The sequence below is a fragment of the Saxophila tyrrhenica genome, assembly GCF_035928015.1.
Source record: "Saxophila tyrrhenica strain CCFEE 5935 chromosome Unknown scaffold_12, whole genome shotgun sequence".
Taxonomy (NCBI): Eukaryota; Fungi; Ascomycota; class Dothideomycetes; order Mycosphaerellales; family Extremaceae; genus Saxophila; species Saxophila tyrrhenica.
Window position 1 is genome coordinate 348511 of NW_027041744.1, and position 25285 is coordinate 373795.

Genomic DNA, 25285 nt, shown 5'->3' on the forward strand with positions numbered 1-25285 from the left:
CTACCGCCCAATCGCGTATCCAGCAAACAGCCTACCTCACAGTGTGCACTCTTTCCTTCCTTACAAGCACCTCGCTAGTATTTTGCAAGAACATCCTCCTTTCTCACGAGAATCCGAGGACACGATCTATTTCACGACGGAACAATGTGCAATGCCATATTTCGATTGCAGTTTCCGAAGCGGAAGCGCAGAATTAATGGCAACCAGCGACGTCCGCACTTCGTAAGCCGGGGCAACTCACCTTACGAGCGACGGCGACTGTATTGCGCCAGCAACCTCGAGGCTGAGCGCCGGCGATACTTGACCTCGAGGGGCCAAATCCGGAAGTGGCTCGTTGATGGAAAGGGCCAGATCAAACGCTATGGCATTGAACAAACCCCGGCCGCCCGAGCAATACCCCCGAATGGGATGCGAACTCGCACGGGGCATAGTAACGCAGGTAGACGGTCTGACGGCAAGGTTGTGCTCCCTCCTCAACCGGGCAATAGATCCCAAGAATTGCCTCCTGCTGAACCGCAGATCGATGTCCAGCATGGACGAAAGGGCAAATCCAATCGTGACAACAAGGGTGAGCATATCCAGGATATCCGGGAAGAGGACATCCCAAAAGGCTGGACTGTTAAAGAGTATCGCACCTTTCTTCGAGCAACTACTCGACGAAGCGAGCTTGTGGCGAAGGCCGAAGAGCATCGAAAAATCCTGGAACGGCACCTTCAAGGATACAACGACCAGCTCCAAAAGCACGTTCAGGGTCAGAACCCTGGGTTTCGGGACTGGCGCCCAGACTGGACCAAAGAGCGGTTCGATCAGCAGCACCTGTTCATAGCCATGAGACTGTCCAGAGGACAGCGAATCAAAGATGAATGCTTGGTGAAATTCCTCAGGATATGCAGCTCGCCTGGAGCCGTACCATTGGCTTCGCAGTCGAACCATTTTCCGCATCCGGACGCAGGATACGCCGAGAGGGAGGAGGATCGAATGAAGGCCAGCGCGCCTGCGGAAATGATCAACAGCTGGGATGATGGCTTGGTAGATGCTGCCGGAGATTTCGCAGGACGACGGCCTTCAGAAGTACTAGAAGGTAATCTCAATCTATATGCGCGGGACCATGTCGTTGGGTATCCGAATACCATGGCTTCTGCCGTTAGATCCGAAACGGGCCCAGGAGACAGCATTAGCCTCAGGGGACGCAATACCCGGGACATAGTAATGGCGCCAGGACAGACTGACATAGTTACGCCTAATCGTCCTGCACACTCGGATTACAGTCAGCTGGCCAACCCGGTGAAATGGGAGGCGCCCAGTGATGTTCGAAAGCAATTCAGGGATATTCGACAGCGACTTGAGGATGAAGACCCGAAGCATTTTCCACCGCAACTCGACGATAAAATCCCGAAGGGCCATTTTCCAGATCCGAAAGCTTTAAGAAGCCACATGGGCTGAAGAATGCCGATGGTAGCATATTCTCTTATCCTTTAATCGCTACGGCGCGATGGCGGAGAGGCGGTAGCGTGGAGGTGTTCTTGATGGCATCTATGTCGAATCATGTTGATCTGCTCAATGAGAAGGGGTAGGGCGGTTTCGACCTCAGTAGACATGATATAGACGACATATGGAAGCAGACGGTGGAGCAAAAACGAAGTGAAGTCGACGAGTGCCAAGTCAAGCTAAGATCCGAGAGCGAGACCGGATCCTGCGTCATCGAAGCCCTCGAAACGACAACGAGATTCCATACCATATTCCTTGCCACATCTTCCAAATCAACCATAGTTTATCATCTGCGCCCAGCTGAGAGTGTACATAAATGCGCTTCCCTTCTCTTCCCACCTTTATTCGCACACTCTACGCCTTCGGTAACACCACTTCCAGAGCGACTCCATCACCGCTCACCCAAGCAGTCCGGCCATACGCTCTGAAATCGTCGATGCCAACGATCCCATTTTTGGGAGCTCTGTTTCATACCGCCGAGTCCAGGAAGATGTCTCACCCTGTGCAGAAGAGCGACAGCGAGTGGCAAGCCGTTTTGAACCCAGGTAGGCAAATTGATGGGTGCCACGATTAATGCATGAGCTTACAACCTCACAGAGCAGTTCCGCGTCCTCCGACAAAAGGGCACCGAAGCACCGTTTAGCGGCGAATTTGACAAGCACCACCCTTCCTCCGGCACCTACAACTGCGCCGCCTGCGATGCGCCGCTCTACCGCGCAGACCAGAAGTTCAAGTCTGGTTGCGGCTGGCCTGCCTTCTTCGACACCGTTCCTGGAGCGGTCACGAGGCACTCTGATAAGACTTTCGGCATGGAGAGGATAGAGATTGTTTGCACAAATTGTGGAGGGCATCTGGGGCATGTGTTCAAGGGTGAGGGCTATCCCACACCGACGGACGAGAGGCACTGTGTCAATTCGGTGTCGATGAAGTTTAGCGATCAGGATCCTGTTGAGAAGGCGAAGGCATGAGGGAGCTGCTTTATGAGTGACATGATATGAATCGAGCTGGTGTTCCGAAGAGGCTGCATACAGCAGTGCAATGCTCTTGAGCATGGGAAGCAGTGGCCATTCTTACTTCCACCCCCCTCGACAGGGTGGGTACTTGCTGGTAGGTAACACACCAAGCTTTTCAATCTTCCTCACCCCTCTTCATCATCGAAGTCCTGCGTTATCTCAACGGCAAGTCGATTGGCCAGACTCGATGTGTGAATCTTTTGACGCAGGGGATGTAACGAATTCACTTGCCAGGCCGCAGCCCGCTAGCTGTTTTTGCAACACACAAGGCACTGTAATTTCCTGACTTGGACTTTTACCAAAACATCTTCACACCACTGTCCCCGACCATGGCAGACACGGGCGGACATCAACCGCAGCCTTCTGCCTCCACAACCATGCAAGACGCATACACCGCGTTCTACGAGCCACGGCGCCTCCGTTCTTTCGCTGGACTGCCGCTGCGAAGAATGCCTTTCTTTCCGACAATACCGCCGCGCGATCCCAGAAGCCACCCCTCCCAAAAGATTACGGCTCACCAAAATGGTACACCGAAGTCCTCCCTCTACTGAATGCGGTGCTGATCGTAAAGGCACACTACGGTTTTGGAGATATGGAGGAACTGTTGGTCTGCAGAACGACGGTGATCGAACACGCAGCCGCCGTGAAATCATACTCCGACAGTGCGCATGTTCGTCAGGCCTCGAATGCACTGGGTCTCGACTTTCACCTGCGCGACTTGCTGCCAGTCTCACACTTCCAGAACGGAAAGTCACCATCCACAGCAACTACTTTGACCACACTCATACCGCAAGCAATCAGCTCGATCCTCGTTCACTGCCAAGGTGATAAGAGCGGAAATGGGACTTCTGATCAAGACGGCATCATCGCGCAGATGTTTCCTCCTCATTGCGGAATGGGATCCTGGCTGTGGCACATGCGAATGGTGGAAGTACTGTTTTACTTGACGCAGGCGATTCACGATCGGATGGACGAAGATGAAGAGTGGGAGGGGATCTGCGAGCCCACGGTGCACGTCAAGATGTTACTGCTACTCGATGCAAAAGATGCAGTCATGTCGGCTGCAGCTTTGGAGGCAGATCAGGGCATTGGCCGCACTTACCAAGTCTTGGCTGCTTTGCGACTTGTGGGTGATGAGGAAGCTTCGTTCAAGGCATTGCAGTACGCTAAGGATGCGTTGGCGGGATACACGGGAAACCCTGCTGTCATAGCACAGGGAGCCAGCGAACCCTCCATTCTCCATCTGCCTTACAGTATGGTGATTGCGTCTCATGGATACGCCGCCGCCCAGGATCAGTTACGTCGCCTCACGCCCGGCACAGAAGAGTGGTGCACCACACCTGTCGCAGCCATGGACGCCCTCAAAGGCCGCATCCCAGAGTACGTGTCCGATTCTTCAGTAATCTTCCTCTCGACGTTGGTCTCGAAAATCCGTGCGTCGAACGAAGAGGCAGCAGCAATACTGGCGGCCGGCGGATGTCTCGTGAGAGAGCCGCTGGACGCCGTGACACTCGACGGCGAGCTGGCTTCATTCAGGCTAAGGAGGGAGGCGAGTGGTGCAATCAACAGAGCGCGACAGAAGAATTATGCGGCGATCAGTGCGTGAGACGGCTATGGGGAGGTGAACCAAGGCTAGTACACTCAACGAGATGGCGGAAGGCCGAGTATGGTTGATGGGGATGCTTCATTTTCTTCACGGCTGTGGTCAGGAGGACAAGTATGGATGATTGAAGACCGCTCACTTTGGTTGCCTGGAGGATATGCATGAGGTGTCTTCATGGGTTTTCAGGTAAATGGAAAGATGTTCTTGTTGGCTTCGGCGATTGATGGTTGTGATGGATGGCTACCACGAGAGATGGCATTGTTGTGTTCTGATACCCTTCATATGTAGCCCACTACGTTTTATTCAAACTCACCGCACCGCTTATCCCTAAGGTATTGTACCTCCTACCTGTAAGGTAGAGGTGTGGTCAAGCCTTCGAGGTGATCTGAACTTCAGCCCTATGTCACCCTGGGAACCGGCTGTTTTGAGCCGACTTCACGGCACGATTCGACCAAAGACTCATTCACGATACGCTGTCGGTTTCATGGAGTACACAATACCCATCACCCATCAGATCGAATCATAGGGCGGTCGACTTGGAGCCCTCACGCCGCCGCAAAGGCTTCAGGCCTGTCAACACGCTCGATTCGCGCACAAAGCCCACCTTCGAACGAACCACTTTCGCCAACACGAACCGCGAGATACCTTCGCCTGCGCTCGCATTCGACGACAACACACATACTTTGGTGGGATCTGGTAAAGCGCAGCGACTCCCAAACATGGTCAGAGAACGGAGCCCATCCAGAACATCGTCAGGACAGTATCTATCACCGCAGAAGTCGGAGAGGCCGCCACTGGCCAACATCAGCGCGAAGATGCAGTCTCCGTCGCCGAAACAAGGCACGAAAACCGATAGTGATGCTCAAGCGAAGCCACCTACTCAGCCAGAATTTGGCAAAGCGAGCCCTCTCCGAAACCCGCTGCGCAAGCAAAACCCAAGCGTCTTCATACCCAAGCCGAAGCCTGTTCAAAAGCGCTCGCCACCCTCTCAGTCACACAGCGAGGCATCGTTCCAGACGCAACCCGCAGCGAGGCCTACACCTCCGCAGGACGCGCCCACGTTCTACCTGCCAGGACAGCGCTGCCCAGCGCCAGCGCCGCAGTACAACTCAGCTCTTGCAGCTGCTCAAGCCTATACAAGCCAGCCATATCAGCGGAGCTTCCAGCCAGATCCAGTGCAGATCGCGAAACCCACCAATGCGCCTGCGCAGAATGTCCAGCCTCGCAAGCCGCCGACCTTCTCCTCTATCGGCCCAAACACTTTCTACCAGCCTTTCGTCCCGCCCAAGCAGGTTGTGGATCTGACGAAAGATGCGAACAATGACGATGAAGACAGTTTCGACCCGGATGCTGAGATTCGGGCGGAGAGCCGCAAGTTCGGCGAGCCAGACCCGTTCATGTACGTCGACTCGTCACAAGCGAACGACAACATCAAGAATCTACTCGAGGGCGCATTTGACGACGAAGATGACAAGCCAAAGACACGGCTTCGAAAGCGCGCTAAGAAGGCGCTTGATGAGGGCAATGTCAAAGAGGCGAAAGGTCTGTCTGCCAAGCTGGCGGCGCTGGACGTCAAAGATGAGGAGAAGCCGGCGGATACTGAGGCAGCTGAAGAGGAAGAGGACGAGGACGACGGTACAGTGGAGGGCCTGAATGTCAAACTTCTACCACATCAGGTCGACGGAGTGGCATGGATGATTGAAAAAGAGATTGGCGAGCGAAAGAGACGCGGTGTTCTGCCGTATGGCGGCATATTAGCAGATGACATGGGCTTGGGAAAGACCGTGCAGTCGATCTCCCTGATCTTGACCAACGCACGTCCAGGTCCAGACGCGAAGCCAGAACACTCAAAGCAAAAGCTTCCAGGCAAAGAAGTCAGCAAATGCACGCTCGTCGTCGCACCTCTGGCGCTGATCAAGCAGTGGGAGGACGAGATCAAGACAAAAGTGTCTAAGAGTCACTCTCTTCGTGTTCTCGTCCACCACGGCCCTTCACGCACCAAGTCTGCTTTGCAGTTGAAGAAGTACGATGTGGTCATCACCACCTATCAAACTCTCACCTCCGAGCATGCTGGTTCAAACATGGATCGACCTGATGGGACCAAGGTTGGATGTTTTGGCGTTCACTGGTATCGCATGATCCTCGATGAAGCACACAGCATCAAGAACCGCAATGCCAAAGCTACGCAGGCTGCATGCGCCCTCAACTCGTGGTTCAGATGGTGCTTGACTGGAACACCGATGCAGAATAACCTCGACGAGCTGCAGAGTCTGATCAAGTTCCTGAGGATCAAGCCATTCTGTGAGCTGCCGGAATGGAAGGAGAGGATCACAACGCCGATGAAGAACGGTCGCGGTGGCTTGGCGATGAAGAGGTTGCAGTACTTCTTGAAAGCCGTCATGAAACGACGAACCAAAGACATTCTGAAGAAGGAAGGGGCTCTCAACTTCGGCGGGAAGTCAAAGAACGACGAAGGGGAAGGAGGCGGCAATAAGGGAGGCATGCAGATCGTGAAGCGAGAGGTGGTCACCGTTGAGTGCGACTTCGACAAGGCTGAGAAGCACTTCTACGAGCGTTTACAGAGCCGCGCAGACGACCGACTGCAGGAGATGTCGAAGAAGGGCAAGAACGACTACATCGGCGCGCTTGTCATTTTGCTTCGACTGCGGCAGGCGTGCAATCATCCGCGTCTGGTGGAGATGGCCATGAACAAGGACAAGGATGCCATGACGACTGGGGCTGGTATGAGTGGGAGCCAGACACCTAGGAAGAACAGCAGGGCGGATGATGGAGACATGGATGCATTGACGGCGCTGATGGGTGGGGTTAGCGTCCAGGCCAAGCAGTGCGATGTCTGCCAGGTCGATCTTTCTGCGGCCGAGAAGAGCAACGGATTGGTACGATGCTCAGAGTGCGAGGAGGACCTGAGGGCTATGAGGCAGGGCGCGAAGAAGAGGAAATCGAAGAAACAGAAGTCAAAGGAGGTGAAGGCTGAGAAGGCGCCCAGGCCAGCTCGCAATCGCAGAATCATTCAAGATGATAGCGATGAAGAGGGCGAAGGCGAGTGGATTGGGAACGGCTCTGAGCAACATATCGATCTTGGCAAAGCTGGCGGCACCGACGACGAGGATGCTGAGGGTGGAGGGGAGACGCTTGACTCCATTGACTCCGTGAGAAGCGCCGACGACAGCGAAGACGATGACGACTCGCCACCACGAGCTGCCAAAAGATGGCCCGCCGTGAAGCACGAATTCGACGAAGATGAAGACAGTAGTGAAGCTGAAGAAGACGAAGAGGATTCAGACTCCGACTCCGACGTCCCCATCATCTCCGGCCTCCAGCACAGCGGCAAGTCCGACGCAGCCCCATCCTCCAAAGTCCGCAGCCTGCTACGCATCCTCCACGCCGAACTCCCCTCCCATAAGACCATCGTCTTTTCTCAATTCACCTCAATGCTCGACCTCATCGAGCCCCATCTCAAAAAGAGCAACTTCCGCTACGTCCGCTACGACGGCAGCATGCGCCCCGACGAGCGCGAAGCCTCTCTCAGCGCCCTGCGCAAAGATCCCAACTGCCGCATCCTGCTCTGCTCCCTGAAATGCGGCAGCTTGGGTCTCAACCTCACCGCCGCCTCGCGCGTCGTCATCTTTGAGCCGTTCTGGAACCCGTTCGTGGAAGAACAAGCTATCGACCGCGTCCACCGTCTCAACCAGACTGTGGACGTGAAAGTCTACCGTCTCACTGTCCGCGACACCGTCGAAGCGCGGATTTTAGATCTGCAGGAGCGGAAGCGCGAGTTGGCGAAAGCGGCTATCGAGGGTGGCAAGGCGGTCGGCAAGCTCAGTATGCAAGACATTCTGTCGCTGTTCAAGCATGATGGGGGCGGGCATGATGAGGATGATGCGGAGATGTTTAGGAAGTTTGGACAGGAGAGGAAGATTTTGGATGGGAAGGACACGGGGCCTGAGAGGATGGGGGAGTCGGAAAGGAGGGTGCATAAGCCCGGGAAGGTTGGGTTGTATAAGGAGCATGATGTTTATGGGAGGCGGTGGTGAGGTGTATGTTTGGCATGAGGCATGAACTGGGTAGACTGGCGTTGGTGGTCTTGGGTATGGACTGTGGATTTGTAGGATGCCTGATGTTACGATCATGATAATCTACTTCGTCCTCTGCGTTTCATCTTCCGGGTACTGCGCAGCAGCTCTCTCAATAACTCTCAGTCGACCGTACCAGCTGCATCTTTGATGCCATCATCGTTGGAGATCCGGTCCTATCGCTGCAGTTCAACAAATCTGAGGATATTTGAATGTTGTCCGCAAAGCTTGAGACACCTTTCACTCGGCACCGACAAGGTGCTGTCATTCTATTTTCCGCCTATATCTCGAATAAGTGTAGTCTCTCTTCTTCAAATGTTGACCTTGCGGTCTAGACATCTTTATCCACCACTGATTAGGCTAACCCGGCTAAAGCAGCGCCCCGGTTTCCAAGAACCGTCGCACCGGGAGCAACGTAGATTTCTGTGGCTGAGGAAAAACTGCTTCCGGCGAGGCGGGATTTCTCTGGAATCATTCCGCGAAGGACGGAACACATGACCCATTGCCACGCGAGCCACGCTCCCAATGACACTCCTTCAGCTGCTGTCTCAAAGCAAGCATCGATCGCAAACGGCCACACGCTTCGTCACAGAATGCAACGCTGGAGAAATCGGTCCAAGGTGACACCTCCCTTCTCCAAATACCTTACCCCGTGTCCCGACACCACGGTAAGCGCACATCCTCTCCGGAATGTCGATGTGAGGTGTGGAGCCACTTGGTATCGCACCGTGCGACCACCACTCCACATCCACAGCGATGCATTCGAGAAGACAGCGGTCGCCGGCACCAACGCGGCACTCAAGACGCCACGGATTTTAGAGTGCGACGCTCCTTTCCCGGGGGAGGCGGAAGAGGCGCAAGGCACGACGCCGGCTTGTGTTCCTTTGGGCTGACCTACTTTCGCTTGGGGGGAGAGGATCCGGGGGGCTCGTGACCCGTTGCAAAAGCGGAGGGGGAGATCACATGCAAGGGATACTCTACGCGATCTGGGATTGCCTCGATCGTTGGCTCTCCGCAAACAGACTCCAGCTTTTTCTCCTGGATTTAACCGGGGCAACGCGATTCATGAGGAAGTGTTTTGAATCGCGTCGGCACTGAGGCCCAGATGAACTTACCAGGCATCAAGTCTGAGGAGAGGATGTGTAGAGATTGGACAGGACGTTACGAGCGGTGAGAGGCGGATGACCTCGCCCCGATGCGCTGGCAGTAGTGCGAGAGTCATCTGCCTACTGTTTGCGGCTCTGAAATGCGACAGCTCGTAGCCAGCCCTATCCTGCTCCTCGTCGCACGTTGCGATGCGAGCTGAAGAGTCGCACCAACAAACAACTAACAACATTCATCACCCGTTTGCACAGTGGCGCAGGATGTCACACACCGAACACCACCACCGAATCGCGACGTTTGACCTTGACGCTGGCGATCCTGTGGGAGGCACGGTGGCGCGAAGGTCTCGTTATCATCACCACGTTATGAGACATTATTGATGTGTTGTCGTTTGCTGTGTGAGTGGCATTGCCGGCCAATGGCGGGATGTGTCAGTCACGCGTGGTCGCTATAGGCGCCGGTGACCACCTATCAAGCAAAAGAACAAAACGACATCTGTGACCGAAAGAAGCAGGTGGCTAGACCGGTACTCTCCTATCGCTGTCGCTGCGCGGGATGCTTCTACTTCGTCCGCGTCGAGTCGAGAATTGAGACGGTGAGTCTCGCGGAGGTCGGGACGGTGACCATGAATCTGCTGCCCTGTCATGCTTGCTCCCTAGCCTCCTGGTCCGGCATTGCCTCGACGTCTCGCCGGTTTCAATCTGCCGGATAGAAACCTAGAATCCAGAAAGCTAAAATCTCCGCTTGGACGACCACGTGCCCTCGACGCGTATGACGCCCAGAACAGGACAATCGGAAATGTGGGCAGGGAAGCCGATGGGCTCGCTGAGAGCGCAAACGGAAGCCGTGGGGATGAGGCGTGCGAACTCTGAGCTTACCGTGCAGAGTTCCTTTTGGCTGGCGGCGGGAGAGGCGTGGCCTGGTGACAGTCACAGGCAGAGATGACAGTTCTCGTGTGTGTTTTATTTGTGTGGTGCTGCTGACGAGGACGCGGGAGGGCGAATATAGCATGTCAGCGAGCACCACTTACCCGACTGTGATCCCCCACGACCGAGGGTGTGGCGCAGAGATGGACAGGGGATGGGATCGAGAATGCGGCAAGTCAAGGGGTGGGTGCCGGCCGGAGCGATGTGTTGCTTAGTGGTTAGGCCCATGCGCGCTGGTGCAAGCCTGTGCAGTCGGTCTGGCTGCGTGCGTTTGCTCTTATGTAGAACAGGTCTTGCGACTCCTTCTTTCGCGCTGCAACATCCACCCACTACCCACGACACTCGCAGACGGCGTGCTGCTCTGAGACCCCCTCCCCATTGCGACAAGGAGAACTCCGACGATCAGCCTCGGTCAGTCTCGTTAGCCTTCGAATTCCGCTAGTGCGGGCGACCGCAAACGGCTATTACATCGTCGCCTTTCACCCATCGCCATCGACAGGCCTTCTCTGCAGACACACACTTCGTCACGCTCCGCGCTCTGGCGCAACGACACTGACTGCTGCCCACCATGCCTTTCCGCCCCCGGTATTCGTTCCTCAAACTGGACTCGTCGACATTGAGCGATGCCATCCAGACCGACCATGTGGAAGACCTTTATGGAATGGTACGCTCCACTTCTTCGCGCGCAACCGGACCAACATTTCACATGCTGACCCTTCATAGTGGAGCTTACTCGCAAAAGCGTCAAATACCATTGAGAACGGCAAGCGTCTGGAGAATTTGAGTTGGAGATTGTTCAGTCGCGAAACATTCTGCTGCAAGAAGGTGCGCACGGCTGCATCAGAGACCATGTCGTCGTCGGAAAGCTCGAACGAAGTGGCGGACGACGACGCCTCATCACTGCCGGCCCTCAGCTCCAGTTGTGGATCTTTCTCGTCGCAGGAATCGGGACCTCCAAAGAGCTCTCCGCCCGAGCTGAAATGTGCCAGCACATGCGGCCAGCGACACGAAAAGCACATCACTCCTCGTGAGATGCAGAAAATTATACAGACCATTGAGGACACGCAGGAGATCGAGCCGATCGAACTGCCGACGCCCTCGCCGAGCCAGAAGACGGGACAGACATCTTCAATGTCGGCGTCACAAGACTTCCCAACACTTCACCTGAGCACCCCAACTACCACCGAACCATCGCACGACACCACACCTCAGCCTTCCTCCGTCAGCGCATCACGAGCCAACCTCCTCGAATCGTCTTCGTCGACAGTCGACACGCAAGATGACCACACCTCGCAAACCGTCGGTTCAGAAGGTAGTTCCAACACCGAGATGAGTACGCACAGCATCGTCCGTGGATTTGTTCCGGGTGGTGCGCCATCCTCCTACCGCTCACAAACGAGCCTCGCCCCTCAACCAACGCCTATCCTCAGAACATCACCCACCTATCAACCATCGAAACCGAAGAAGAAGAAGGATCCTGTCTTTACCATTGGAACTTCCTCCGGTGAAGATGAAAGCTCGTTCGAGAGTCACATGTACAAGAGCTCGTTGTCGGAGAGCTTCAAGCGCGGCAGCAACGTTAGCAGCGCCAGCAGCAAGAAGCAGACCTCGTTCAAAGATGAGGTCTCGGTGGGCAGGGCAGCCGAACACAGCCCAGTCTTTGAAGAGTCGGATGATGAGGATGAGGAGGTCTCGGAGAGCGCGATTGAAGATGACGACGATTCATCGGACTGGGAGGACTCTGACGACCATAGTGGGCCGTCTTCCGTGAACGAGAGCCAATTCTTCCAGCGCGTCGATTCGAGACCGAACCTCGTCTCGCGCCGCTCTCTTCTCACCACCCAGCTCCACGAACCGGATCGCGCCAGAGCGCTTGCCAACGCCGCGTCGCGCTCAACACCCGCAATTCGCCAAACTTCGCGACGAAGCACACCGAACGGTCCTTCGGTCGCCACCTCACCTGAGCCAACTGCGCAACTACATATGCCACCGCAAGATGCTGCGACACAGGCCAGGCCTATCATCATGACCACCTCCAACATGCACCAATCCGCACTCTCGCTCTCACCACGTACTACCCGGCGCAACATGCTCTCCACCGAATTGACCGAGTCTTTGCGGAAGAATCTTCTCTGGGAGCGGCAGCATAGGAGCACAGGCAACCTGGCGGCGATGAAGAGACGGCAACCTGCGAACGAGGGTCGGCTTAAGCAGCGCCCTGAGCCAGGTCCTGTTCTCTCCCAACAGGAGAATCCTAAGAAGTTCAGCAACGACTTCTTCAACGCCGGTCTCCAGGAGTATCACGCCAAAGGGTGGTGATCCAATTACCACACCAACATTTTGACCACTCACCATCTTTCCGACCGACAGCACGCATTGTTTCACTTGCAGCGTTCCAGCGACTTGACTTTATACACACGGCAGTTTTTCCACGGCCCAGCAACACATCAGCACTGGCGTTCTTTCCACGCGGAAGGGGAAGGGCACGGCATTTTCTGCACATCATCATCATTCTGAGACAGGGACAAAGTGGCAACCTCTTCGCATGATACCCAGAGCCACGGGATCGTAACCCATTTCACGGCCGATGTTTTCTCCGCGCAGCAGCAGCGGCAACGCAACTATTTTTACTTGCTTTTCACATCACGGCCGGCTTCTCCTAGCGATACGAGTCTGCGAGCTGCGTTTCACTTACCTGGACATTGCTTATCATCAAGCGATGGTTTAGCGCTGGACGCGGCCGCGATGAGTAGAGTTTGGGGGGGATTGTAACAACATCGACACATATATACGCAGCGTGTACGTTTTACTGGTGATTGCTACGGGAGGGAGGAGGTGGCATTCACGGCAGGGAGGCATGCACAGTTCGAGGAGGAGAGCAAGGAGACGATGAGGCGACGGTGGGCAGTACGCTGCTTCACTGTTGGCCGATTGTAAATGTAACCAAAACCAAAGCTGTTGATAAAAAGTTGAAACGGTTCAAAACACCTCACTGCCCTCACCCTCACTTTCATAGTCTGATGTCGTGATCAATTCCGCTGTATCCGCCATAACCACCGCCTTCAAGCAAGCAGTACACAGGCAGTCAGTCATCAGATCTTACAAAGTAGCCTCTACACAACATCACATGCACAAGACAACGCAGACCGCTATTTCAAGGTCACATTTGTCTCGACCACCAGGATCGTCGGGCTTGCAGCTTGCAGCTTTGCTTTGCAGCCGGCGTGCAGGATGCACCAACGCCCGCAGAACGCCGCGCAGGGAGCAAGCATGGTCTGCATGCGCGGGTGATGGTTTAAGCGAGGAGAGCCTATTTGCTCGGGGGGATCCTTGTGGGTGGGAGAGTCAGATTGGGAGTGTGGAGGGACGATGGGACGGAGGTCATTCCTGTGGGCGGTGGTACTTCGGAGTCGTGGGAGGGTTCCTTGTGTTCGAGAATCGGGGTGAGCGAGATTTCCAGGTTGTTGTGCTTGCAAGGAGTGCTTCGGGTTCCCTGTTTCGGTGGATGAAGTGGTTTAGTGAGGTGAGATTTTGTTGAGCGTTTCGTCAGCTTGTGGACAGTGTGGCCAGAACTACGGGGGTATTGCGTGCTTTGGAGCAGTCGTGAAAGCCATGTGGAGGGGTTCCACGTTCGTGTTTGCTGTTGTGGGTGTGAGAGCCGGCGGGTGGTGGAGTTGGGTGCGTGGTGTCGGGTGAAACCGCGAGTTTGCGAGTGCGAGGGTCAGGAGGGTGAGGTACCTGTACTTGTCGGCGATGATGGGTACCTGTTCTTGAGCATCCGCCTGAGCGGAGGAGCGGACGTCGTACGGCGAAGGCATCGTAGACTCTTGTGAGCCTGATTAAAATGCTGGCTTGGAAGTAGCCGAAATCCTGGATAGCACGTGAAAGTGAATGTTTAATGTGGCGGTGCAAAATGTGGCAGGCGCGACCTCAGGCGTTTGGCGTCCCTATCGCTGCAATTGATGACACCTCTTATTTCCCCCAGTCCACATCTTCTTGCTGCATCATGGCAGACCCTCCCGACAGCCAGGTCACTGAGCCCGCAGCAGCGAAGAAGGCGAGCAAGAAGAAACCAGTGTGTAGGTTCTACAACACAAAAGCAGGTAGGTTGATGGGAGGGCAAATCCATCCTTACACCGGCCTTGAACATCAAATTCCAGAGTCCTTGTAACAGCCTACGGTCTTTCAGCCGCCCCATTGCTTCTCCCGCTCTCCTTCTATTGACTGCGGGCAGCATGATGTTGACCTCTACGTAGGATGCAGAGCAGGAGACAAATGCAGGTTCCTCCATCCGGCTCAGGAGACCACAGCCACGCAGGAGGCATCGAAAGCCATGGAGGAGCCTGAAGCGCCGACTCCCAGCTCATCATCCTCTGCTCAAGCACCACAGGCTACCCCTCAGCCAGCGCCTTCCAGAGTTGTGGCAAGGCCGACTCCGAAGGCCCAAGCTGAGGACCCAAGGAGCTTTCAGGTCTCGCAAATCCAGCGTCGGTTCAAGGCTACTTCATCAGAAATCGATAAAGCTTCCACCCTGACATTTGGCTTAAGACCTACTGATCCCGACTTCCCATACGACATAGATCTTCTCGAGTGTGAACTGACTGTGCCCCAATCTTACCCTGCGTCTGGACGACCGGCTCTCAGAGTACGCAACAAGGATATACCGCGAGGCTTTCAGATCAACATCGAGCGCGGCTTTGACTCTCTCGTTTCGGAAAGTCCCAATGCTACCTTGCTTGCCCTCGTCAACCGTCTCGACCAGCGTCTCGAAGCGATTCTTGGTGGCAAGGTGGCTGAGACTGTCACGCTGGTTTCCAACCGCACTGCCAAGCCTACTACAACAGAGTCGAAGCCTACTCCCGAAGCTGTGTCGGCGCCACCGAAGCCAATACATGCTGTTCCAGCTGCTCCCACCGTTCCACAGCTCGAAGATGCGCGGCGCAAGCGTGCATCAAGCGTCAGGCAGCTCGAGGCTCGATTCAGCAAAGTACCAGCCTTTTCCAAGACCGCGGATGGCTTGACATACACTCTGCCTCTCGACTCGCCGAAGCGATCCGCCTGGCCTTTTGCGCTACAATTTGTGAAGACTATGAGAATCATAGTGCCTGAAAGATACCCGCTGGAACCTCTGTCTCTACTCCTGGACAACCAGAGCGCAGAAGCCAGGGCCGTCGAACGAGCCTTCCGCGAACGGTCGCAGCAGCAGACAGACGCAAGCGTAACGCCGCAGGTCAACTACCTCACCCTGCATATCAAGGACATGGCCGCAGCTGCATCAGTCAAACCGGTGTCAGAGCCCGTTCAGCCTGCTCGCGCGGTACTCGAGGAGACAAAGGCAGCAGCTGAGACACAAGCGTCCCAGCAAACCCTTGAAAGCTCTGAAAAGCCGCACGTTCACCGCATTCCCAGGCCGCCGGAGTGGGACCTGCAAAACGATTCAGACGATGACGACTTCGACAGTGAAGAAAGCTCTGACTACGACATTGGCACCGAGGATGGTACAGCCGATGAAGCCAAGCCAGGAGAAGAGCAAGCGCCCGCTGCTGCACCGGCGGAGCGAGGCATCCTACTGTCTTTTCCGAAACTCGATCTGCATGGCATCGAATTACTTGAGCTCACATCCTTGAATCTCACCGTGAAGTGCGAGCGGTGCAAGGACACGACGGACGTTGAGAAGCTTCGAAGTGTTACTGAGAGCGATAAGATGCGCGAAGTGACTTGCAAGAAATGCGCTACCGTGCTGGCGGTGAGGTTTCGAGCTGACCTCATACATGCCAATTCGGTGCGAGCTGGCTACCTGGACCTTGATGGGTGTACTGTGGTGGACATGCTACCAAGGTGAGATGAGACCAACCATTCATTGATGTAAGGGTGGCTAACATTCACAGCAACTTCATCCCAACATGTTCCGAGTGCTCTACCGCCTACCCTGCACCTGGCGTGGCCGCAGTACGAGGTGATGCCGCCTTTGCCGTCTGCCGCGAGTGTCATCGCAAGATGAGTATGTGAACGACCTCGTACAAGGTGGTCTATGCTGATGCTTGCAGCCTTCCGTATCATCGAGGTGAAGTTCTTGCTAGTCAGCGCATCCGCAAGTAAGTTTCCCGTCCTACGAAACAAGGCCGCTGAGCACGTGCAGCCTGCTGACCTCCTGCGTCGTAGTCCGCGCATCGCGAGCACCAGGAAAGAAAAAGGTACGTCTCCTGACCGCACTCTGTCTCGTCCCCTGACATCCGACTGACGTTTTCGGGCTCTCAAGGCGAGAGAGAACCTGGGCATCACCGTTGGCACAGAGCTACCTCGTCAAGGAAGATGCTCGCACTACCGGAAGAGTTACAGGTAAGCCAACCCTCGACGTCACACGTGGTCTGATGTCTTTTGACTAACAAGTTGCCTCTTGCAGATGGTTCCGGTATGCTTTACACCTAGCCCAAACCTTCTCCCCGGCGCGTGACGCCACGCACGGGCTGACCGAAAGTACGCCGAAACCTTGCGCCGCTGAGCTGACACGCTTCTCCAGATTCTCGTGTTGCCAGAAAGTCTATCCGTGCGATCGGTAAGTTGTTCTGGACCGTCTTTTGCCGACGGATCTTCGCCTTGGCCGATTTCGATTCATGGTCGATTGGCTTTCCGAGTCTGCTCCGGCTCGTATTGTGTTCTCGTGATGCTGACGTCTGCTAGGTGCCACGACGAGCAGTCAGATCATCCGAACGAACATGCGAACAGGATGCTTTGGTACGTAGCCGTCCTTCCCGTCTTGCATCCAGGAATGACCAGGATCTCCGCTAACGTTTCTGCAGTGGCTTCTGTAAGTTCATCCGCTCCCGGTGATGCTTGACCGGCGAACCAAACCCCCGTGACAGCTTCCAATGTATCTGCGGCGGTGCTTCGGTTGGCTGCACTCCTCATTTGCGGCCTCACATTCGAGCAGACGATAGACAGCTGACTCATGAAATCTGTGTCATAGGTTCCCGGGAGCAGAACTACAGGCCTGAAGACTGCTCGACCTGCCATGCAGCCCTCACTGGTAAGAAAGGTCGCGGATTCTGGGAAGGAGGCAAGGGCACGAGGGATCCGATGCGGATGAGCAGAAAGGGTGAGCACATACATTGGAGTCTAATGTTCATCGGAGGAGCTGCTGACAAAACGAAGACCCCAGGAAGTACAAACGCCCCCCTGGCACGAAGTCGAAGAAGTAGCGCTGTCGTGGAGGCTGTACGAGTTTTCGCAGAATAACGGACTGAGCATCACGACCAATAAAGTCCACCATACCGGCCTCACGAAAGCAACTAGCAGGTGTGTGTCCGAAGGCTATACTTCCAACAGCCTGATGGTGTGATTCTGGACGAGTACCATCCTTCCTTCGGTTAGGCTTCGGAGGGCAACGAATGCTGCGCACTTACACCATGTTCATATGCAGACATGTCAAGGCAGTACTACGAGGACGATATGGGTGCACGGAAATTTATACGCCAAGAGCCACCCCTCTTCGTACCTTCCATATTCAGCCCCACCACAGCTTCCTATTCGGGCAGGTGGGCAATCTGAAGTTCGCTCATCGCTGAACCATCCGCCTATCTCATCCCAAGCCGGTAACTCATAGCGGGCCATAGTAACCTTGATGATGAAGTAGAGGCAAGTCTCGAGATTAATTTTCATTTCGCACATCGCTCTCAGCTTTCCTTGCCTTCCTCATTCCCGTGTCAACCTGACAAAATGTCCTCCGATTGGAAGAAGACGGCCAAAGACAAGGCCGAATCGGTCCTGAACCTCATTCCGAAAGAATGGCGTCTCGAGAAGATCCCGTCTATTGAGGAGCAACGCGATGTCACAGGTTCCTACGTCCAGCAGTTCCTCTCCAGGCAAGAGATCGAGATCACCGAGACCGACGCTGTGGGCATTGTCGCGCATACGAGCAGCGGCACGTGGAAGAGCGTGGATGTCGCGAAAGCTTTTTGCCATCGTGCAGCCCTGGCGCACCAGTTGCTGAACTGCTTGCACGAGATCTTCTTCGACCAGGCGATCAAGGATGCGGAAGAGCTGGATCAGTACTATGCGAAGCACAAGAAGCCCATAGGGCCACTGCATGGCTTGCCAGTCAGTCTGAAGGATCAGTTCCATGTCAAGGTAGGTTTGATGGGTGGGAGTCTTCGTGAACAACAACGGCGGCTGACCGTCCTATCAGGGCGTCGAGACTCATATGGGCTACGTGGGCTGGATAGGCACTTTCCAAGGTAAGAAAGGGACAGGCAAAGAGAAGAAGTTTGAGAGTGAGATGGTCAAAGAGCTGAGGCAGCTTGGGGCCATCCTATACGTCAAGACGAGTGTACCTCATACCCTGATGGCTGGCGAGACCGTCAACAATATCATTGGATATACCAGAGGACCCAAAAACCGCAACTTGTCCTGTGGTGGAAGTTCTGGTGGAGAGGGTGCGTTGATTGGGATAAGAGGGAGTCCGGTTGGCTTTGGAACTGAGTAAGTGGATCTGTTCTTGTGCCTTGGTGCTCAGCCGAGAGACTGACATTTTACAGCATCGGAGGGTCAATTCGTATCCCTGCTGCTTTCAACGGCCTCTTCGGAATCAGACCTAGCTCCGGACGAATGCCTTACGAAGGCATGGCGAACAGTATGGATGGCCAGAATAGTGTGCTCTCCGTGGTTGGACCTTTGGCGACATCTCCCGACGGCTTGAAACTGGTTATGCAGGCTCTATTAATGACCAAGCCATGGCTGCACGACCCACTTGTGCATGAGATTCCCTGGCGGACAGATGCGGAACTCGCTGTCTCTGACCCAGTCAGACGCTTCTCCAAGCCTTTGACCTTTGGTGTCCTCCGAAATGATGGATCGTGTACACCTCATCCACCCGTAGCTCGAGCAGTCGAGAAGGTGGTGCAAGTTCTGACTGAAAAGGGCCACACCATGATCGACTGGAAGCCAACACCATCTCACGCAAAAGTGTGCGAGGTATGCTACAAATGCTGGGACTTCGACGGCGGCGCAGATCTGAGAGACAGCTTCGCATTATCGGGGGAGGATCAAGCGCCGCAAGCAATGGTCACCGATAATGCTCAAGCGAATGCTTCGGATATCATGGCTGCCAATATCGAGAAGCGCGAGGTGCAGAAGGATTATATGGAGTACTGGAACTCGACCTCCGACTTGACGGGTACTGGCGAGCCTGTCGACGCTGTTATTGCTCCTTTGGCTCCCTTCGCGGCGGCGAGGGAGAACGGCTATACGTATTACGGTTACAGCGTCTGGGTGAACTTGTTGGATTATACTTCTGTTGTGCTGCCGGTCACCAATGTCGATAAGAATGTCGATAAAAAGTACAGCGACTTCAACGCGATTAATGAGACGGATCAGAAGACTCAAGACACTTGTACGTTTCCCAGGTTTATGATGTGTAGTCACGCTGACAACAATCAGATGATCCAGATGTCTACGATGGCGCGCATGTCAGCATCCAACTGGTTGGCCGACGGCTACAGGAAGAGAAGATGATTGCTTTGGCGAAATACGTTGAAGAGGCTCTGAAAGCTTGAAGCGTTCGATGTCACAATCAGGACGACACTTCTTATACATATCGTACATCCCATAGAGGATCACCAATACGCATTCCAGCACTCAGACCTTCACAAAGACGTCCTTTCCAATGTAGTCGAATGCTCTGATCGGCGCGCCCTACGCAGGTCAGCATTATTTCAAGCAAGGCAACCGCCCATCATCAAACTTACCAGATGCCTCAAAATACAGTACGCCGAAGACATATGAAAATGCACATTCGGCAGCGCAAAATCCGACCAATAACTCTGCGCACTCTCGAACCTGAATGTTCCCATTCCCGTCTCCATCAACACCGGCTCTGTCTCCTTTCCAGCCATGGCCTCTTCAGGCACTGTCCTTATGAGCTCGATGGTCTTGGTGATTCGCTCCTGCAGCTGTTCGAATGTCGTTTCATTGTCTTCGAAGACGACGTTGTCGATGGCTCCGATGCGGGTGAAGAAGAATTTTGCGGTGTTGGAGCAGGATTGTACTTGGTACGGGAGCCTGCAGTTGTTAGTTCTCGTTTGTGGTAGGTGATGGCGGAGGGGTGAGTGACCCTCGCATGTCTGGTGCTAGTCTGAAACTCAGCATTTCTTCGTGGGACATGCCTTTCTCGTCTGCGAATTTGGCCCCAGCCTTTAAGAGGCCAGAGAGGTTGGTGAGGCCGCGCTCGAGAGGTCGAACGCTCTGTTTGTAGAGAGAAGTCATGATGTGGTAGGTCGAAGTGGGAGGCGAAGAAGATTGAACAGCGCAACGACAAGGACGAAACACCTACTGCTGAATTACAAATCTACAGCTTATGTACGAAAAGTCCGATGGAGCGGACTTTGATCGAACGGAAGGAATGTGTTTGACCGTCCTTAGGGCTCGCGGTGAGGCTGAAGCACCAGGTCCGCGCACAAATTGCTTAACGTAGTTGCGCAGATACCGCAGTACGCTTTCACTACTGTTCACTAACCAAGCTGGCCCGGCAGACGAAATGTGCGTGATTTCGGGGCCGCGACATTGTCCATTGGATAGAGTTACTATTCTGCTGAGATGTAATCAAGCAAGCCAGCGCTCCCTCGAAGTCCGCTGTGGCCTGTAGAATCCGATGTCCGAGATGCTTGCTGCAGACTGTCAGGCTGTCTGTCCAAGCAAACGGCTCAATGAATTATCCCGATAAATGCGCTCGCCGAGTGAATTCAGTTTTGCTCCTTGAAAAAGACGGCCGCACCATTGGACCGCCCCGGGTGCGTATGCAACCTCGCATCTCGATCAATGCCCATTGATCCCATTAGTCAACCCCTGCGGCTTCATGGACCCATCAAAGAACCTCTCCATCATGCCGCCCGCCTCCTCCGCCAAAGGCAAAACAGCACTGACATATTGGTCCGGCCTCACAACGACAATGCACCCCTTCTCCCTGTTGATGCCCCGTTTATTGTAGATATCCCCAAAGCCGAAATTATAGCTCGGCTCGTCCGTGAAGACCTTTTCGTAATCCTGGATCTGGAATTTGCCCTTGTGCGGGAACAGCACTTCTGGCATGTCTGTGATGTCGATTGATGTCCGCGATTGCTGTAGTATGGCTCGGACGTCGATGACGCTGTCGATGTCTGCTTTTGCCGGTGTGTATCTGGGCAGTAATTGATCTAGGAGGAACGAGCAGACCTTGCGGAGCGGTGAAGATGGGTCCGTTGGATCGGAAGTGTTATCTCCAAAGAGCACAATCCGCCATGAACCATCGGCATCCATAACGTGGCCAAGGTGGACCGGCTTAGCATCGGCCAGTCGCAATACCTGACACGACTGGAAGCGTGTGCCTATCTCGTATCCGGTGGCCAAGTTTTGATACGACAAGTCGCTAGAAGTCAGTACGCCCGCCTGATACCGAGTATCCAGACCTGCCATGAACTTCCCTTTCCCGGTGAAGAAGTCTTGAAACTTGGCGGGATCTACCGCATCTGCGTCGCTCGCATCTGCCATAGTCTTAGGCTTTGCCGCGAACATCTTTGAGATGTGGCGATCGAAGTCGATCAGTCGTGCCGCGATAACTTGTCTTTCCTCGGAGTAGGTATGCAGAAGTTGTGGCTGGGCGAGACCGTGCAGAACAGCGGCAAGCTTCCATCCCAAGTTGTAGCTATCGTTCATTGATACGTTCATGCCTTGGCCAGCTTTGGCTGAGTGCGTATGGCACGCATCTCCTGTGATGAAGACTCGAGGGTTGCGTTGCTCTCGCTCCGTCTTGGGGACATCATCGAAGTGGTCGGTAAGCCGCTGGCCGACCTCGTACACAGACCAGTATGCGATGTGTCGAACTTCAAACTTGTAAGGCTGGAAGATTCGTTGCGCGCGCTCGATAAGGATCTCGGCGGTGACGTTCTTGGTGGATATTCGTTCGTCCTGCTTGAGCTTGTCGAGCTCAATGTAGAATCGAGCCAGGTAGCCGCCCTCTCTAGGAATTATCAGGACGCTGCCTTCGTTGGCGGAATGGATGGCAGTCTTCAGCCGCAGATCCGGGAAATCGGTTTCTACCAGAGCATCAAGAACACCCCATGCTTGATTCGCGTAGTCGCCCTTCATCTCCAGACCCAAGGACCTTCTCACCATACTTCTTGCTCCGTCACAACCAACCACATATCTCGCCTTGACCTTCTCTGTCTTGCTCTCTCCATCCGGACCAACCTTTTCAACAGCAACCTCCACTCGCGCAGTCTCATCGTCCGGCACGACCAGCTCTTGCAGTCGTCTGTTGTAGCTAGGCTCTAGCCTTGTCGGACTCCACTTCATCGCATCAAGCCAAAGGTCGTGCAGCCTGGCTTGATTCAATATCACATGAGGCATCTCCGACAAGCCCTCCTCTGTATCTCGTATCCTTCCGCTCCTCCTCAGCCCTTTGCCATCCTCCGTCGGCGACCAGAACGTCGTCTCATTCACCCAGTAAGCCTCCTTCAGCACCCTTTCCGAGAAGCCGAAAGCTTCGAATATCTCAATCGTCCGACATTGTAGACCGTCTGCTTGTCCTTGCTGTAGCCGTCCGGGCTTGGACTCTATTATGCGTGTGGTAATGTTCGGGAATTGGGCAAGCTGGGCCCCAAGTAGTTGACCTGCTGGGCCGGCTCCAACGATTAGAACATCGACTTCGTCCGGTAATGAGGTTTGGAAGTCGGGCTCGACCTCTCCTTCGAATTGGAGTTTGAGAGGGTCTTCCGACCCCAAGAACCCGTTCTTATGAAATTGCATTGTAGCACAGACAAGGAGAAGAGGTCATGCGGGAGCTGCGGGAAGAATAATAGCGTACAACTTGCCGGTATCTCAAAGCTCACGACCGACCGTGGTGTCACGAACAGGACATATATAAGGTCACTCTTCGTTCCGTCAGATGGCTAACGATCCGAATTGAAGATAAAATTAGTCCGGATGCTTGACAATGGCAGGTTCCATCTCGTCGTCGACAATGGTGGACGGCATACGGTTCCCCAAGAACTGTCTCTTGTGTAGATTTCGGGTCCTCTGCCGAACCGGTTTGCCGGGGCGAGGTCGGGAGGGCAAAGTTCGGAGACGTCCAGCGGCAATAACGACTTCATCGAACGACCCCCGTGTTCTTCTTCAATTTACACTCCACCTCTCGGGTGCTGCCATCGATGAGGACGAGTAGTATAACAGAGCTGGCTTTGGACGAGCTCTGGTCTACCGCTGGAGGTCTTCAAGTCTGGACACAGTCACCAGATATCTCAGCACTCGAGCAAATGGTGCTCGGTTGGTCCCTTCATGATCTCCTCCCTGCTTCCTTCATCGTCTCATCTTCTGTTTCGCGTTCGTGCTCATTCTTGCGGCGCACGAAAACTGTGTCATTTCAACTTTTTAGTAATAGCCTGTTATCTTCAATAGACCGCAACAGCCGACCATGACAGCAGGTACCAGGAGACGCTCCAGAAGCCACTTCACTCACACAAGCAGACGAAGTGTCTGCTGGTGCACTGAGATACCATCGGACAAAGCGCCACTCGGACCTTGTAACTCAGAAAGTGCGATATCAGTGATGTATAGTTCTGATCTCGCAAAGCACCACTGTTGAGATGTGAGCGTTCTAGACCGGTACCGTTGCACTGTCACATGCTACACGGGACAACATTTTGAAACGATTACACTGTCATCCGCTACTCGGGACGACGGTTTGAAACGACGCTATACTCCGGCAGAAGACAGCATCGTGTTCAATTCCTTAGCCAGATGTTATCAAACAAAGACTTCTGCGTGACTGGAGCACATGGTGAGGACTACTCCGGTAGTCCTCAAGGTTTGATCAAGCTGGGTTGTGCAAGAATGGGAAGAGGGACATAAAGACACGCTCATCCCAGGTGATGCTCGATCGTTCAAATTCAAGATACAGTTGGCAAATTTCTCTCAACGCATTCAATCCGCTTCTCCAACCGAGGACGATGTCGTTTCTACGTGTATCTTGGCTTCTACTTACTGTGGCAGTGTGCCAGATGTGTGGTGGCAACCCGATCAGTACACAGTCCATGAACGACACCGCTTCGGCATTGATCGAACGCCAGTCCCCGCTCGATCTCATCGGCATTGCAGTCGATGGTAAGATCCACAACACAAATAATACTTCACGATATACCTACCGCTGCTAATAACATCCAACAGTCTATACTGCGCTCATGGGGTTGGCCAATAGCGATTGGGAAAGAGAAGCGGCATTCACACAGGGTACGGTGGCGAACAGCATGAGTCAGGCCCCGACGAAGAATGTTCTGGTATATCATGACCAAGGAAGCACCTTCACTCCTAGTGGGGATGTGCAGCATGAGCACTACCAGTTGGATCTGGACCTCGGAGGAACCAAGGGCTACGAAATCCTAGTATTCGACTCTGGCACGTTCAAACTTGCTGGAGACGGCGGTTTCATCAACTGGTGCTACGGCGGCAGCTTTGCGAACAACCCAGACGGTTCAGTAACCTTCAATACTACCAACTGTAAGTCACCTCTCCATTAGCGTCGTGTGTATCTGCTGATACTATCCAACTCCTCCTCCACCACCTCCACCACCTGATCAAATTGCGCCGCCCCCAGAGCCAACTCGATATGATCCAAAAGATATCGATAGCATTGTCTTTGTGAATTGCCAAGCTTCCGATGGCACGGTATCCAGCGGTGTTGCCTACTATAGTGACTCGAATCGACCTATAGGCACACCGCCAGCTGACTATGTTGACGTTACTCACGGAGGGTTGTTCAACCGGGAGCAAGTATCTTCAAGTGAGTAAGACCCACATCCATGCATACACTGCGCTTCAACCCTAACATCGAGTAGTTACCTTCCCGAGCGCTGGCACTACAGTGAACTGGAACATCTTCGGAGACTCGGGCGCTGCTCCTGAAGGTTCATCGTGTGGCGTGGTATCTAATGGGTACCACAGCTACTGGGTATAGCGCGACGGTGGGCAATGGCTCTACTCCGTGAACGAGTGGAACTGTAACGCCATATATTTCAGCATTTGAGGATTTTG

General features: G+C 54.3%; 10 protein-coding genes across 10 annotated transcripts; 8 read left to right on the top strand and 2 right to left on the bottom strand.

Moving 5' to 3' along the window:
* Nucleotides 1-144: 144 nt before the first annotated feature.
* Nucleotides 145-1443, top strand: LTR77_007704 (uncharacterized protein; the record flags this gene model as incomplete). The annotated part of the gene is made up of 1 exon (XM_064804941.1): nucleotides 145-1443. One exon carries the CDS (start codon nucleotides 145-147, stop codon nucleotides 1441-1443), a length of 1299 nt encoding a protein of 432 aa, XP_064656783.1.
* A 535-nt stretch (nucleotides 1444-1978) lies between these two features.
* Nucleotides 1979-2456, top strand: LTR77_007705 (uncharacterized protein; the record flags this gene model as incomplete). The annotated part of the gene is made up of 2 exons (XM_064804942.1): nucleotides 1979-2033; nucleotides 2086-2456. The coding sequence occupies 2 exons, from the start codon at nucleotides 1979-1981 to the stop codon at nucleotides 2454-2456; spliced, it is 426 nt and encodes a 141-aa protein (XP_064656784.1).
* A 567-nt stretch (nucleotides 2457-3023) lies between these two features.
* On the top strand, nucleotides 3024-4107 carry LTR77_007706 (uncharacterized protein; the record flags this gene model as incomplete). The annotated part of the gene is made up of 2 exons (XM_064804943.1): nucleotides 3024-3026; nucleotides 3073-4107. The coding sequence occupies 2 exons, from the start codon at nucleotides 3024-3026 to the stop codon at nucleotides 4105-4107; spliced, it is 1038 nt and encodes a 345-aa protein (XP_064656785.1).
* Nucleotides 4108-4504: 397 nt separating this feature from the next.
* Nucleotides 4505-8159, top strand: LTR77_007707 (uncharacterized protein; the record flags this gene model as incomplete). The annotated part of the gene is made up of 2 exons (XM_064804944.1): nucleotides 4505-4593; nucleotides 4619-8159. The coding sequence occupies 2 exons, from the start codon at nucleotides 4505-4507 to the stop codon at nucleotides 8157-8159; spliced, it is 3630 nt and encodes a 1209-aa protein (XP_064656786.1).
* Nucleotides 8160-10796: 2637 nt separating this feature from the next.
* LTR77_007708 (uncharacterized protein) lies at nucleotides 10797-12547 on the top strand (the record flags this gene model as incomplete). The annotated part of the gene is made up of 2 exons (XM_064804945.1): nucleotides 10797-10892; nucleotides 10952-12547. 2 exons carry the CDS (start codon nucleotides 10797-10799, stop codon nucleotides 12545-12547), a joined length of 1692 nt encoding a protein of 563 aa, XP_064656787.1.
* A 1687-nt stretch (nucleotides 12548-14234) lies between these two features.
* Nucleotides 14235-17427, top strand: LTR77_007709 (uncharacterized protein; the record flags this gene model as incomplete). Its single annotated transcript, XM_064804946.1, has 11 exons — nucleotides 14235-14331; nucleotides 14485-16066; nucleotides 16117-16229; nucleotides 16276-16323; nucleotides 16391-16422; nucleotides 16488-16567; nucleotides 16632-16784; nucleotides 16910-16963; nucleotides 17029-17036; nucleotides 17196-17324; nucleotides 17381-17427. The coding sequence occupies 11 exons, from the start codon at nucleotides 14235-14237 to the stop codon at nucleotides 17425-17427; spliced, it is 2343 nt and encodes a 780-aa protein (XP_064656788.1).
* Nucleotides 17428-17944: 517 nt separating this feature from the next.
* On the top strand, nucleotides 17945-19779 carry LTR77_007710 (uncharacterized protein; the record flags this gene model as incomplete). The annotated part of the gene is made up of 4 exons (XM_064804947.1): nucleotides 17945-18355; nucleotides 18414-18706; nucleotides 18763-19616; nucleotides 19664-19779. The coding sequence occupies 4 exons, from the start codon at nucleotides 17945-17947 to the stop codon at nucleotides 19777-19779; spliced, it is 1674 nt and encodes a 557-aa protein (XP_064656789.1).
* Nucleotides 19780-19861: 82 nt separating this feature from the next.
* Nucleotides 19862-20488, bottom strand: LTR77_007711 (uncharacterized protein; the record flags this gene model as incomplete). The annotated part of the gene is made up of 3 exons (XM_064804948.1): nucleotides 19862-19918; nucleotides 19972-20284; nucleotides 20337-20488. 3 exons carry the CDS (start codon nucleotides 20486-20488, stop codon nucleotides 19862-19864), a joined length of 522 nt encoding a protein of 173 aa, XP_064656790.1.
* Nucleotides 20489-21037: 549 nt separating this feature from the next.
* Nucleotides 21038-23005, bottom strand: LTR77_007712 (uncharacterized protein; the record flags this gene model as incomplete). Its single annotated transcript, XM_064804949.1, has 1 exon — nucleotides 21038-23005. One exon carries the CDS (start codon nucleotides 23003-23005, stop codon nucleotides 21038-21040), a length of 1968 nt encoding a protein of 655 aa, XP_064656791.1.
* Nucleotides 23006-24288: 1283 nt separating this feature from the next.
* Nucleotides 24289-25239, top strand: LTR77_007713 (uncharacterized protein; the record flags this gene model as incomplete). Its single annotated transcript, XM_064804950.1, has 5 exons — nucleotides 24289-24358; nucleotides 24422-24751; nucleotides 24966-25034; nucleotides 25090-25158; nucleotides 25196-25239. 5 exons carry the CDS (start codon nucleotides 24289-24291, stop codon nucleotides 25237-25239), a joined length of 582 nt encoding a protein of 193 aa, XP_064656792.1.
* Nucleotides 25240-25285: the final 46 nt, after the last annotated feature.